Source organism: Oncorhynchus keta, chromosome 8, assembly GCF_023373465.1.
Source record: "Oncorhynchus keta strain PuntledgeMale-10-30-2019 chromosome 8, Oket_V2, whole genome shotgun sequence".
NCBI classification, from domain to species: Eukaryota; Metazoa; Chordata; class Actinopteri; order Salmoniformes; family Salmonidae; genus Oncorhynchus; species Oncorhynchus keta.
Window position 1 is genome coordinate 42,236,943 of NC_068428.1, and position 13,680 is coordinate 42,250,622.

The 13,680-nt window shown below is 44.6% G+C and overlaps 1 protein-coding gene and 1 long non-coding RNA gene across 3 annotated transcripts; both read right to left on the minus strand.

Annotated features, from left to right (window-relative positions):
- Positions 1-2,912: 2,912 nt before the first annotated feature.
- chac1 (ChaC, cation transport regulator homolog 1 (E. coli)) lies at positions 2,913-5,182 on the minus strand. The gene is made up of 3 exons (XM_035767086.2): positions 4,475-5,182; positions 4,270-4,305; positions 2,913-4,027 (listed from the first exon to the last, which is right to left on the minus strand). The coding sequence occupies exons 1-3, from the start codon at positions 4,652-4,654 to the stop codon at positions 3,641-3,643; spliced, it is 603 nt and encodes a 200-aa protein (XP_035622979.1). The 5' UTR covers positions 4,655-5,182; the 3' UTR covers positions 2,913-3,640.
- Positions 5,183-7,764: 2,582 nt separating this feature from the next.
- Positions 7,765-9,829, minus strand: LOC127931590 (uncharacterized). Of its 2 annotated transcripts, XR_008141877.1 has the most exons (5): positions 9,759-9,829; positions 9,612-9,709; positions 9,367-9,562; positions 8,355-8,550; positions 7,765-8,256 (listed from the first exon to the last, which is right to left on the minus strand). It is a non-coding gene; the product is annotated as an uncharacterized LOC127931590 (long non-coding RNA). The 2 variants fall into 2 exon arrangements; XR_008141878.1 differs by lacking the exon at positions 9,612-9,709.
- Between the last annotated feature and the right edge of the window lie 3,851 nt (positions 9,830-13,680).

Consider the following 13,680-nt stretch of genomic DNA (forward strand, 5'->3'; position numbering starts at 1 on the left):
AGACACCCTCATCGCTTCCACCAATCACCTCGTCCTTCCATTAGTACCCTCCTCAGTGGACAGCCTCCAGTGTGTGTGTGTGTGTGTGTTGTGACCAAGAGTATTAGAGTATTTCAAAGTGGTTTCTCTGTGACGAAAATAGACTTGGTTTTCTGTCTAAATACGGAGAAGCGACCTGTCGGTGCTGTATTGAGAGCTCTGTCTCCAGCAGACAGACGGGCGCTCGGGCTTTAAGGCAACACCTTACAGCAACAATGCATCCACGCATTTAAGTGTTTCTGACACAGACTGCTCTCTCCACTGAGCCATCTCATCCGTTAGATAAAACACGTGTTTAGCGTTAGGTCATATGTGTAAAACCCGTAGTGATGCAGGAACTACTCTTCTCTGCATTTCAACAACAGAATGTAAATTCGTACCAAACGTACTAAAAACGGACTGCTTTTTTTAATTATAGTTCTTATTTTTATATTTATAGACCAACCGATGTTGTCACAGCGACCCATATCAAAATGGCAAATTTGAATACCGTTTTGAAAAAAAAGCCTCTCTCTCTCTCCTTTCTCCATAGAGTTTATCCCATCACAATGATAAATGAAGGAATTATAATATATATATTTTCTGATGAGAACTGATTGAAGGGGTGTTTTGAATTCCAAAGTGGTGATCACTGCTTAATAAAGATCTGTTGCTGATCTGTTTGTGTACAACTCTCGTGTGCTTCTGAAATGACACCCTGTTCACTGTACCGTGCCCTACTTTTTGATTCAACTCTGGCCAAAAGTAGTACACTATTTCAGGAATAGGATGCCATTTCAGTTGCAACTTAATATGGGCGTCCTTTAAAACTGAACATGGATTGTAATATGTACCATAGAACTGAAGTTAATTTAAAAGTTGGTCATAATTTATCAGAATTCATGTCAACATTGTAAAAAATAAAAATAAAAAATTGTAATTGATGCCATTTTTATTTTTAAAAAACAGAAAGAGTTATACTTCTGCTCAGAGTCTTTTGTCTTTGTGATGTCATTCAGTGATGTTTTGGGGTATGTTGACTCATGTTAATTAAAAGTTGTTGAACTAGGGTTGACAAATCCTGGTAACTTTTCCACATTTCCCCGATTTTTATTTTTTTTATTTGTTTTAATTTATTTTTTTTCCCCCAGAAGTACCGGTTGGAGGGTTCTCTGAATTTCTGCTTTGTCATTCCCTCGTAAGGATTTCTAGAAAACCGGGGAAAGTTTGGGAAAGTTAGCGTAATTGTGCAACCCTATGTGGAACCAAGCACTATGTCTAGTTTTGAACGTTTGTTCTGTGTTGGATACTATAGTGTGATGATGAAATCTCTTCTCCTATAACATGTAAATAAAAAAATTGAGGGCGACATGTGTTGGCCCCTGGTTGGTTCTTCCCCCAGTTTGCCTGTCTATTTTTATAGGTCATGTGTAAATATGAATACAAAGCTGTCGTTTTACTAACCGGAGAAGCCAATTCAAAATAAAAGATTGATTAATCAACTTGTGTTGTGATGATGCGTTTAGTGGTAGATGCACTGGACATGTACAGTAGGCCTACTGTAAAACATTTCTTAGGTCAGAAACAGTTTACTACAGATGCAAGCTTAGACGCACTTCAACCAAGGAGAGTTTGAATGAGTACCTCCGATCACCGTGCTCTTTCAGCTGCTCTTGACTTTCACATATTACACAACCCATCTACTGCTATGTGTCTCATATAGCCAGCCCTGCAGAGGTTTTGTTTTTAGTCGTACAGTCTGTTCCCGTGGGAGTGTTGGCTGTCATCTTGGTAGCAGGGTTTTGTAAAGTCAGCTAGTGCAGCACTGTGGTCCTACGGTCTAGCCAAGCTGAGAGTCCAAAATGACACAATATTCTGAATATAGTGCACTACTTTAAACCAGATCCCTAAAAGCCCTGGTCGGATGTGAAGCCAGAGCAGATTGTACTGGACATATGTAATGCAGTCGTCTGACCTTTTGGGTGTTAATGTCCAGGGTGAGAGAGACAAAGTACAGTAGCTTTTCTCTTGGTAATGTTATTGAACTCCATCCTTTCAGAGAAGTGGAAGGGTTTGTCCACTGTGTCATATTCAAGCATGATTGGAATTTTTGATCTCGAGGATACCAGTTATCTAATCTGGAATGTTATGAAACCCCTAAGATTGGTCAATTCCAAAATCCTTTGTAAGCTATGGGCATCCTTGTAATGGTCAAGTTAAGAGGATTTCCTCAATGTTTACATGTGTACCTGTTACCCTGAGACAGTTCCTGCCTCCTTCCGTTGTAACTCAAAATGGCAATTCTTCTGAAGAGAGAAATTCCCATCTAAAGTGTTCTAGAACCAGTATGAGGTTCTCTGTTCTAGAGTATTGGCCTCAGGTGCTGTTGATGAGTCCATTTCCTTCCTGATGCTTTAACCTATCAGAGAGCTGCAGATTCTAACCACAGGACTTCCAGGGATCCACCTTTACCAGAGAATGGACCTAGTCTGATTTGAGTCACAGCCAAAAGGACACCGTGTGCCAGCTAATATTAGAGAGCACTGTGTTTGTGTTCAGCAGCCAAGGGGCGCACTGTGTGGTGTACTCTTGAGGTGTATTTGGTTGACACCTTTGTGTTCTGGTGAGATGTGTGTAAATATGCATTTGGTCAACGCCTTGTAATGAGCACTGTACTGTCTGTATATGTTCCCTCAGCTGGCATAGTTTTATCCAAACATGGCGCCAATGGGTTCATCACCTGGTCCTATTTTACAGTCTACTGCCGTGGTTGTATAGGAGCACTGGTATCGGCCTCATACAATGTTGAGGCTACAATATGGATGGTGGGAGATCGGAACACTGCCTACTCACAGCTAGGGACCATGATTAGAAATGGAAACAGCAACACAAAGGATGTTTGGACCATTTAATTGGTGGGATCTGCTAAGCAACTGGATTTAACTTTGCTATAAAACCCAACCTTCTACAACAAAGGTGTAATGTAACATCAGCCAGTTTAGTTGGTAAATGAGTGACAATAGCTTAAATAAAAATAGACACCAGGTAGTAAGTAGTTACATCAGTATTTCATTCATGACATGACACTGAACCATTAAAGTAGTGCCCCATTTAAACCTGAAACACAGTAGTGATGACCCCATTTAAACCTGAAACACAGTAGTGATGACCCCATTTAAACCTGAAACACAGTAGTGATGACCCCATTTAAACCTGAAACACAGTAGTGCCTAAAACAGAACTGTCTGGCTTGACAAAGTAACTTCACACTAACTAAATATTCATGCTTGGGTAAATAATAATAATAATAATAAGGCAGGGACTCAACTCAAAAGTGCATGCTTCCTTTTATACCTCTTCTTATGGCATCAGGTTAACAGTGGATGGAATAAGACAAGCTACACCATTACAGGTTTTACAAATACACAAAGGACTGGAACACATCTGTTTGAATGAATTTAGAGACTGACTTGGGCCTCTGTTACAGATAACACATTTACACTAAGGCTTGTATCTCAAATGGCACCCTGTTCCCTACATCAGACACTACTTCATATGTACTAGGGTACCAATAGGAGAGCCCCTAATCGTAGTATAGATGGAAGGGTATGTATGATATGGGCTACTGGGCCCCTAGCAGGTATGGCACTAGGGCCAGAGCAGCAGCCTCGATGGAGAACAGGTGTGGGTCGTCCACGTGAGGGCAGCTCCTCCTCATGAACTCAGCCAGGCGGAGAAGATACTCCAGGTTGTGACCCGTCTTGCCCTGCCTGGTGGCGATCTGGTGCCCTATCACCTCAGGGCTGGCGGGCCCCAGGAAGAGTGGGTTGTCTGGGGTAGCAATGTAGAGGAGAGCCTGTTGGGTCTGGTTGGATTGGTCATCCTCGGGGATGAAGTCTACGAGCTTGGTGATGTAGCCGCCGCACACAGCCTCGCGCACATTCAAATACTTAAGGGACTCCTCGACCTGGGAACCAGTCACCTCGAAGGCCACGCCCCAGGTAGTTGCCTATTGGAAGCAAGATGACAGACTTCATTCAAGCTGACATTTTGTCAAGAGGAACAGCTAGAGATGTCTGTTAAACAGGTCGTTCGTTCAAAGATGAAAACAAGTGGATATGTGGCATTAATAAATATGGAAATGAGTGATAAGGTTTGAGTTCTGTTGTGTGGAAAGTACATAACTAACTTAAACACACCCCCCCACCCCCCCCCTCCCCAAAAAGGCATAATTTAGGAAGTCCCACTCACGTCATCATCCTCAATCAGCGTCACCACTCTTCCGGGCTGCGTAGGAAAGAAAAATGGGTCAGCAACAACAAGACGAAAGCAACAGTTATTATCTATGTAGCCAAGTTGTACAGCGGCCACATCAGGGCGTGGTATCAAATCATACTGATGCAACAAACAATACGTTATTATGGTAATAGGACAAAAACATTGATATTCATCTTACTAGGTCATCATTTCCACGATGGAAGTTGTCTCCGTGCCAGAAGCGTCTCTTGTAGCCGTGGATGTATCCGACCTGGCTTCTCTTGTATTTGAAGTCCGGCTTCCACACCAGAGATCCGTATCCGAAGATCCATAGACTAGTCAGGCTGGTCTTACCGGCGATGATATCTTTAGGCTTCATTATGGTTGGTAAACTACTTTTGATTTTCAAATGAAGCGATGGTAAAAATTCAAAGAAAAAACCAATTCTATAATAAGAATAAAATTGGGTTGATGATTAAATTTATTAGCTAACTCGGTAATGTTAGCTTCTTCCTTCGATCAAGGAGGAGCGGTATAGGTTGGCTCACAGTGATACCGCGGACGGACTTTGAGCCCAACTGCTTGGCAGTTGTGAAGATGGAGTATCGGAGTCCGTTTTGCTTTGCACGATGCATGCCGATGCATTAGTTTCGCCGCATACTGACTTAAAAATCCATAGTAGCCGCTTGGCTAGCTTTTCGTATCAAAATAAAAACAGGCAACAACAACAAATAAATCAACCCCCTCGTTTGGCTATCTATCCAAGCCAGTCGGGTAGTTTACGATGAATACAGAAATTATTTATAAAACCGTTTTTTTTTTTTAAAGGAGCTGAGCACTTGATGTTTCTTCGAAGAAAGCTTCGCGCTCAGTCGTGTATTCGTTCTCTTGACAACAAATGGCGTTTTCTCATGGTATATTTATAGCCAAGAGTCAAAATGGGTTTGACATTATGACTTTGTTTTCAACCAATTATATCTCAGAGAGGCTGATCTTCATGGGGTGGTAGCGAATCAGAGATGCGTGTCCTAAACACGTAGGGAATTCCAAACCAAGCTTAAAATTCTATTGGCGTTGAGGCTAAAATTAAAACACGCCCATGCCTTGCAGCGATTAGCTTGTAAAAGCTTCAATCATAACAGAATAGCCTCTGATTGGGTACTTTTATACTGTCACGCCAGACAACGACGCATCTCATTATCCATGACTGGCTGATGCAATTTACTTCAGCATTTCAGGCCAGTCAATAGCCCGAGACATTGCATCAGATTCGTAGTAGATACCAAGCCTCTCAACATTGGGGGAGTTGAACATCTTATCTTTTAACATGGAAAATATACAAATAAAGTCAAGTGGACAAATAGTGGAAGGTTTAAACCTAAATGACATTTTGAATGATTGGAGGCCTATCTCTAGCACACAAGGTATGAGCCAAATCAGAGTGTTCTTGAGGGACTTGTTTGGATCGTGTGTTTGGTTGCCTATACATGGGGGCTTATTAATGTGCCTGTGACATCAGAGTGCGCTTCCTCTGCGTCATGCATAGGGACCACAGGGCAGTACTGTAACCTAGCCTACTGTATACTCAGCTCAAATATCCAATGGCACGAACCAAGGCCAACACCACGTACTTGTATCCTCCTTCCCTCTTTCCTGTTTCACTCAGTCAGGTGTAAAAGCCATGTTGCACTCCAAATATATAAGTCTATGGTTCACTCTAGGCTGTGGGCTAGACATTGTTCAAACCTGCCTAGACAAGTAGCCTATCGGTCTACTCTAATGTACAGGATGTGCCTTTCTTCACACTGTACTTCATTGCTGCAAGCACCATGAAACTGAGAATAACTGTCAATACTAGGTCTGGACTAGGTCAAGAATAGGTCTGGACTAGGTCAAGACTAGGTCTGGACTAGGTCAAGACTAGGTCTGGACTAGGTCAAGACTAGGTCTGGACTAGGTCAAGACTAGGTCTGGACTAGGTCAAGACTAGGTCTGGACTAGGTCAAGACTAGGTCTGGACTAGGTCAGGTCAAGACTAGGTCTGGACTAGGTCAATACTAGGTCTGGACTAGGTCAATACTAGGTCTGGACTAGGTCAAGACTAGGTCAAGACTAGGTCAAGACTAGGTCTGGACTAGGTCAAGACTAGGTCAAGACTAGGTCTGGACTAGGTCAAGACTAGGTCTGGACTAGGTCAAGACTAGGTCAAGACTAGGTCAGGACTAGGTCAAGACTAGGTCTGGACTAGGTCAAGACTAGGTCTGGACTAGGTCAAGACTAGGTCAAGACTAGGTCAAGACTAGGTCTGGACTAGGTCAAGACTAGGTCAAGACTAGGTCTGGACTAGGTCAAGACTAGGCCTGGACTAGGTCAAGACTAGGTCTGGACTAGGTCAAGACTAGGTCAAGACTAGGTCAGGACTAGGTCAAGACTAGGTCTGGACTAGGTCAAGACTAGGTCTGGACTAGGTCAAGACTAGTTCTGGACTAGGTCAAGACTAGGTCAATACTAGGTCTGGACTAGGTCAAGACTAGGTCTGGACTAGGTCAAGACTAGGTCTGGACTAGGTCAAGACTAGGTCAAGACTAGGTCTGGACTAGGTCAAGACTAGGTCTGGACTAGGTCTGGACTAGGTCTGGACTAGGTCAAGACTAGGTCTGGACTAGGTCAAGACTAGGTCTGGACTAGGTCAAGACTAGGCCTGGACTAGGTCAAGACTAGGTCTGGACTAGGTCAAGACTAGGTCAAGACTAGGTCTGGACTAGGTCAAGACTAGGCCTGGACTAGGTCAAGACTAGGTCAAGACTAGGTCTGGACTAGGTCAAGACTAGGTCTGGACTAGGTCAAGACTAGGTCAAGACTAGGTCTGGACTAGGTCAAGACTAGGCCTGGACTAGGTCAAGACTAGGTCAAGACTCGGTCTGGACGAGGTCTGGCCTAGGTCAAGACTAGGTCAAGACTAGGTCTGGACTAGGTCAAGACTAGGTCAAGACTATCTTAAATGAAAACAAAAGCCATGTTAGTTACTATAGTCGATCCATGAGTTGTATCAAGCAGGAGAATCTTAATACCAGATTATACATAAATAGCTTGGCATTAGCTGGTGTGATACGATTCAGACCTCTGTGTAAGCTGTTTATTATAAGTCTACTTGTGTACAAGCCTTTCCTCTGACCAGTGTCAGAGATTTACACCGAGTGGACAAATCATTAAGGACACCTGCTCTTTCCGTGCCATAGACTGACCAGGTGAATCCTGTAACCCTGGTTGGTAAACTGTCATGGTCAAAACATATTGATTCAACAGTAGTTAAGATGGGAGAAGTCTGTCCATAATAAAGCGCTGGTCTACCTTCTGAACAACACTATCAACAAGGCAGGTCCTACATACAGGCCCTGGTTTTGTCACACCTGGACTACTGTTCAGTCGTGTGGTCAGGACCCATAAAGAGGGACTTAGGAAAATTGCTATTGGCATTGAACAGGGCAGCACAGCTGGCCCTTAAATATACACAGAGAGCTAACATTAATGACATGCATGTCAATCTCTCCTGGCTCAAAGTGAAGGAGAGATTGATTTCATCACTACTTGTTTTCGTAAGAAGTGTTTACAAGATAAATACACCAAGCTGTCTGTTTAAACTACTAGCACACAGCTCTGACACCCATACAGTACATACCCCACAAGACATGCCACCAGAGGCCTCTTCACGATCCCCAAGTCCAGAACAGACTATGGGAGGTGCACAGTCCTACATAGATCCATGACTATATTCCACATCAGGCAACTGATGCAAGCAATATAATCAGATTTTTGGGCCTGTGGGCCACACACTTAGTGTGTTGTGCATTATGTAATGAATGTATTGTAATGTTTTTAAAATTGTATAAACGCCTTAATTCTGCCAGACCCCACGAAGGGTAGCTGCTGCTTTGGCAGGAACTAATAAGGATCCATAATAAATACAAATACAAAACTCACCTGTTGTATTCCTGGTACAGTGTTTCTGGTAGGATTCAGACGGCCTCACCTGTTGTATTCCTGGTACGGTGTTTCTGGTAGGATTCAGACGGCCTCACCTGTTGTATTCCTGGTACGGTGTTTCTGGTAGGATTCAGACGGCCTCACCTGTTGTAACCCTGGTACGGTGTTTCTGGTAGGATTCAGACGGCCTCACCTGTTGTATCCCTGGTACGGTGTTTCTGGTAGGATTCAGACGGCCTCACCTGTTGTATCCCTGGTACGGTGTTTCTGGTAGGATTCAGACGGCCTCACCTGTTGTAACCCTGGTACGGTGTTTCTGGTAGGATTCAGACGGCCTCACCCTGGTACTGTTGTATCCCCTGGTACGGTGTTTCTGGTAGGATTCAGACGGCCTCACCTGTTGTATCCCTGGTACGGTGTTTCTGGTAGGATTCAGACGGCCTCACCTGTTGTATCCCTGGTACGGTGTTTCTGGTAGATTCAGACGGCCTCACCTGTTGTATTCCTGGTACAGTGTTTCTGGTAGGATTCAGACGGCCTCCCTGGTACCTGTTGTATCCCTGGTACGGTGTTTCTGGTAGGATTCAGACGGCCTCACCTGTTGTATCCCTGGTACGGTGTTTCTGGTAGGATTCAGACGGCCTCACCTGTTGTATTCCTGGTAAGGTGTTTCTGGTAGGATTCAGACGGCCTCACCTGTTGTATCCCTGGTACGGTGTTTCTGGTAGGATTCAGACGGCCTCACCTGTTGTAACCTGGTAGGATTCTGGTAACCCTGGTACGGTGTTTCTGGTAGGATTCAGACGGCCTCACCTGTTGTATTCCTGGTACGGTGTTTCTGGTAGGATTCAGACGGCCTCACCTGTTGTATTCCTGGTACGGTGTTTCTGGTAGGATTCAGACGGCCTCACCTGTTGTATTCCTGGTAAGGTGTTTCTGGTAGGATTCAGACGGCCTCACCTGTTGTATCCCTGGTACGGTGTTTCTGGTAGGATTCAGACGGCCTCACCTGTTGTAACCCTGGTACGGTGTTTCTGGTAGGATTCAGACGGCCTCACCTGTTGTATTCCTGGTACGGTGTTTCTGGTAGGATTCAGACGGCCTCACCTGTTGTATCCCTGGTACGGTGTTTCTGGTAGGATTCAGACGGCCTCACCTGTTGTATCCCTGGTACGGTGTTTCTGGTAGGATTCAGACGGCCTCACCTGTTGTATCCCTGGTACGGTGTTTCTGGTAGGATTCAGACGGCCTCACCTGTTGTATCCCTGGTACGGTGTTTCTGGTAGGATTCAGACGGCCTCACCTGTTGTAACCCTGGTACGGTGTTTCTGGTAGGATTCAGACGGCCTCACCTGTTGTATCCCTGGTACGGTGTTTCTGGTAGGATTCAGACGGCCTCACCTGTTGTATCCCTGGTACGGTGTTTCTGGTAGGATTCAGACGGCCTCACCTGTTGTAACCCTGGTACGGTGTTTCTGGTAGGATTCAGACGGCCTCACCTGTTGTATCCCTGGTACGGTGTTTCTGGTAGGATTCAGACGGCCTCACCTGTTGTATCCCTGGTACGGTGTTTCTGGTATGATTCAGACGGCCTCACCTGTTGTAACCCTGGTACGGTGTTTCTGGTAGGATTCAGACGGCCTCACCTGTTGTAACCCTGGGATGTAATGTGACTGAACTGGTCGTTTATTATACGGTTCATTTCAGAGATAAAGATCTGTAATAGGGACATGACTTCTCTCCTCAATGATGTAAAACCCAACTTTAAGATTATTGAAGCAATAGGATGGCATATGCATATTCTGTTTCTTGATAGAAAACAACACTGAACCATAAGGAGTTAAGTTAAGTTCATCACCTGTGCACAACAGAGTTGCTTGACGGCACTGGCCACAGTGACTGACGGTCAGGGAGCGTTTTACTGACACCTAGTGTTAATCAGTGGAACTACAACCACAGATGAGGAAGGCCGGCTGTATGCACCTGGGCCCGATTCAGATTTAGGAAACTACACCTTTCCTACGCATTTCTCAGTAGTTGGTATTTAGACTTATCTTATGCTGGTGCATAAACGAGTTTTGGAGGCGTGGTTCTCTTGCGAGCGCTGAATAAATGTAATTCAACAGCTGAAAACCCTTCCACTTGCTGGCCACACAGATTTTCTCGTGGAGTTTTCATTGAATATGGTTTTCAGTACACTTATCTTAATCCATTCCTTTAAATACAATGTAGCTTTCATTTGAATTTTGTCGACAGACCAGAATACATCGAGAGAGAGAACACGGATTCAGAAAATAGGGATTAATTAAAGAAACAGTTAAATATATGGATATTTGAAATATATGTTTCTACACCAACTGGTGGATAATAAAAACACTCTGATCTTGTAGATTTTTGGGGTTATGAAAGTATGTATGAATCCGAAGAAAAAAAAACATTTTGGAGATGCTTTAAATAAATATATTGATGAATCAAAAATACATTTGAGGTTTTATTCATTCAGAAAATGTCCACATTCAGTTCTGTAACCATGGTAATGTTGGAAGATTAGTGTACATAGAATTATAATAGGGATAATAGTGTACACTTGTAGGCTATACCCTCGTCTGTTGCCTGCGCTAACCATGGAACTGTGTGATGACATGGCCAAGTGTTGGCGCCATGCGTTGGGTTTAAACTGTTACAGCTTGTTCTGCGCTACCTTCCCTTTGTATGCAACTTAACTCGGGTCGGAATCAGGGCCCAGCTGCCCAGGAGAAGAAGGCTCTGACTGTAGCACTCAATTGGCAACACACTGCACTGCACTGTGAGACATGGGCAACACACTGCACTGCACTGTGAGACATGGGCAACACACTGCACTGCACTGTGAGACATGGGCAACACACTGCACTGCACTGTGAGACATGGGCAACACACTGCACTGCACTGTGAGACATGGGCAACACACTGCACTGCACTGTGAGACATGGGCAACACACTGCACTGCACTGTGAGACATGGGCAACACACTGCACTGCACTGTAAGACATGGGCAACACACTGCACTGCACTGTGAGACATGGGAAACACACTGCACTGCACTGTGAGACATGGGTAACACACTGCACTGCACTGTGAGACATGGGCAACACACTGCACTGCACTGCACTGTGAGACATGGGCAACACACTGCATTGCACTGTGAGACATGGGCAACACACTGCACTGCACTGTGAGACATGGGCAATGCACTGCACTGCACTGTGAGACATGGGCAACGCACTGCACTGCACTGTGAGACATGGGCAACACACTGCACTGCACTGCACTGTGAGACATGGGCAACACACTGCACTGCACTGTGAGACATGGGCAACACACTGCACTGCACTGTGAGACATGGGCACTGCATTGCACTGTGAGACATGGGCAACACACTGCACTGTGAGACATGGGCAACACACTGCACTGCACTGTGAGACATGGGCAACACACTGCACTGCACTGTGAGACATGGGCACTGCACTGTGAGACATGGGCAATGCACACATGCACTGTGAGACATGGGCAACACACTGCACTGTGAGACATTTCAACACACTGCACTGCACTGACATGGGCTAGAACATTGCACTGTTTTTCTTTGATTCATACCATTACAGGGCACTGCACTGTGAGACATGGTTAGACGTTGGACTGCACTGTAACCGAAATGGTTGCAAGTTGGAACTGCACTGCACTAGCACTGTAAGACATGGGCAAACACTGTCACTGCCCCTGAACATGGGCAGTTAACCCACTGTTCCTAGGCTGTCACTGTGAGACATGGGCACACTGCACTGCACTGAAAATGGGCAAGACATTTGTTCTTAACTGACTTGCCTAGTTAAATAAAGGTCAAATAAATAAAAAACATGCCTTTGTGCTTTTGTCCAAACATGTTATCTTCCTTATGGTGGTGTGTTACTTGGCTTTTGTACTTGTTGTGTAAACCATTGTTTTATGACTGTGTCTAAACAGAATTCCTTCAATGAGCAAGACAATATTGCCAACGGAATTTCAATCTCCATGTATGGGGATCTCTTGAGAATATGACCGCATATTTAGGGTTCCGTAAAGAGAAAGAACAGGAGATTGTCAGAAACCATGCTTCCTCATTCCCAACCAATGACATCAACACAAAGATCTCCCTGTTTTCCCTTAACAGAATAAATCCAGTTGATTAGGAACGTTTGTTTCCCCTGTCCCGTATTTGTGTGGCCGTTGTTTCCTGAAAAGCCCATGTTTCCACCCTGCAACGCCAGAAGAGTACAGAGCTGACCGCAAATCACAGGACTTCCAAATGGAGTGTGTTCCACTACTGTAGACCAGAGCCCTATTCCCTATATAGTGCACTACTGTAGACCAGAGCCCAATTCCCTATCTAGTGCACTACTGTAGACCAGAGCCCTATTCCCTATCTAGTGCACTACTGTAGACCAGGCCCTGCATTCCTATCATGGGCACTGCACTACTGTGACCAGAGCATTCCCTATTTAGTTTGATATTATTGACCAGAGCCCTTTCTTTCATTCATACTATTAACCAGGGGCCTATTCCCTATGGTTAGTGCGTTACTGTAACCAGGTTGCCCTATTCCCTATCTAGTGACTACTGGACAAAGCCCTATTCTGCCCTGAACAGGCAGTTAACCCACTGTTCCCAGAGCCCTATTCCTATCTAAGTTTGTTACTGTAGACCAGAGCCCTATTCCCTAGTTAAATAGTGCAAATAAATAGAAAGAGCCCTATTCCTATCTAGTGCACTACTATTGACCAGAGCCCTATTCCCTATATAGTGCACTTTTTGTCCACTATAGACTTTTGTACCCTATTCCCTAAACCTTGTTTTACTACTATTGACTAAACAGAATTCCTTCAATGAGCAAGACTATATTGACCAGAGCCCTATTCTCCATCTAGTGGGGATCTCTGTGAGAATAGACCACATATTTATTCCGTAAAGAGAAAGAACAGGAGATTGTCAGAAACCAGAGCCCTATTCCCTATCTATGACATCAACACAAAGCTCCTATTTTCCCTTAACAGAATAAATACAGTTGATTAGAACCCTTGTTCCCTATATAGTCCCTACTTGTGACCAGAGCCCTATTCCCTATAAGTGCCTACTGTTTCCAGAGCCCTATTCCCTAAGAGTACAGTGCTACTGTAGACACAGGACTTTCCAAATGGATGTGTTCACTACTGTAGACCAGAGCCCTATTCCCTATATAGTGCACTACTGTAGACCAGAGCCCTATTCCCTATCTAGTGCACTACTGTAGACCAGAGCCCTATTCCCTATCTAGTGCACTACTGTAGACCAGAGCCCTATTCCCTATATAGTGCACTACTGTAGACCAGAGCCCTATTCCCTATATAGTGCACTACTATAGACCAG

Bases quoted from the DNA above. Each gene is read 5' to 3' on its own strand.
- chac1 (XM_035767086.2), bottom strand. From the start codon at position 4,654: ATGAAGCCTAAAGATATCATCGCCGGTAAGACCAGCCTGACTAGTCTA. The intron at 4,306-4,474 runs GTAAGATGAATA...TTTCCTACGCAG, and splicing joins ATCGTGGAAATGATGACCTA to CCCGGAAGAGTGGTGACGCT. The intron at 4,028-4,269 runs GTGAGTGGGACT...TGCTTCCAATAG, and splicing joins CGCTGATTGAGGATGATGAC to GCAACTACCTGGGGCGTGGC.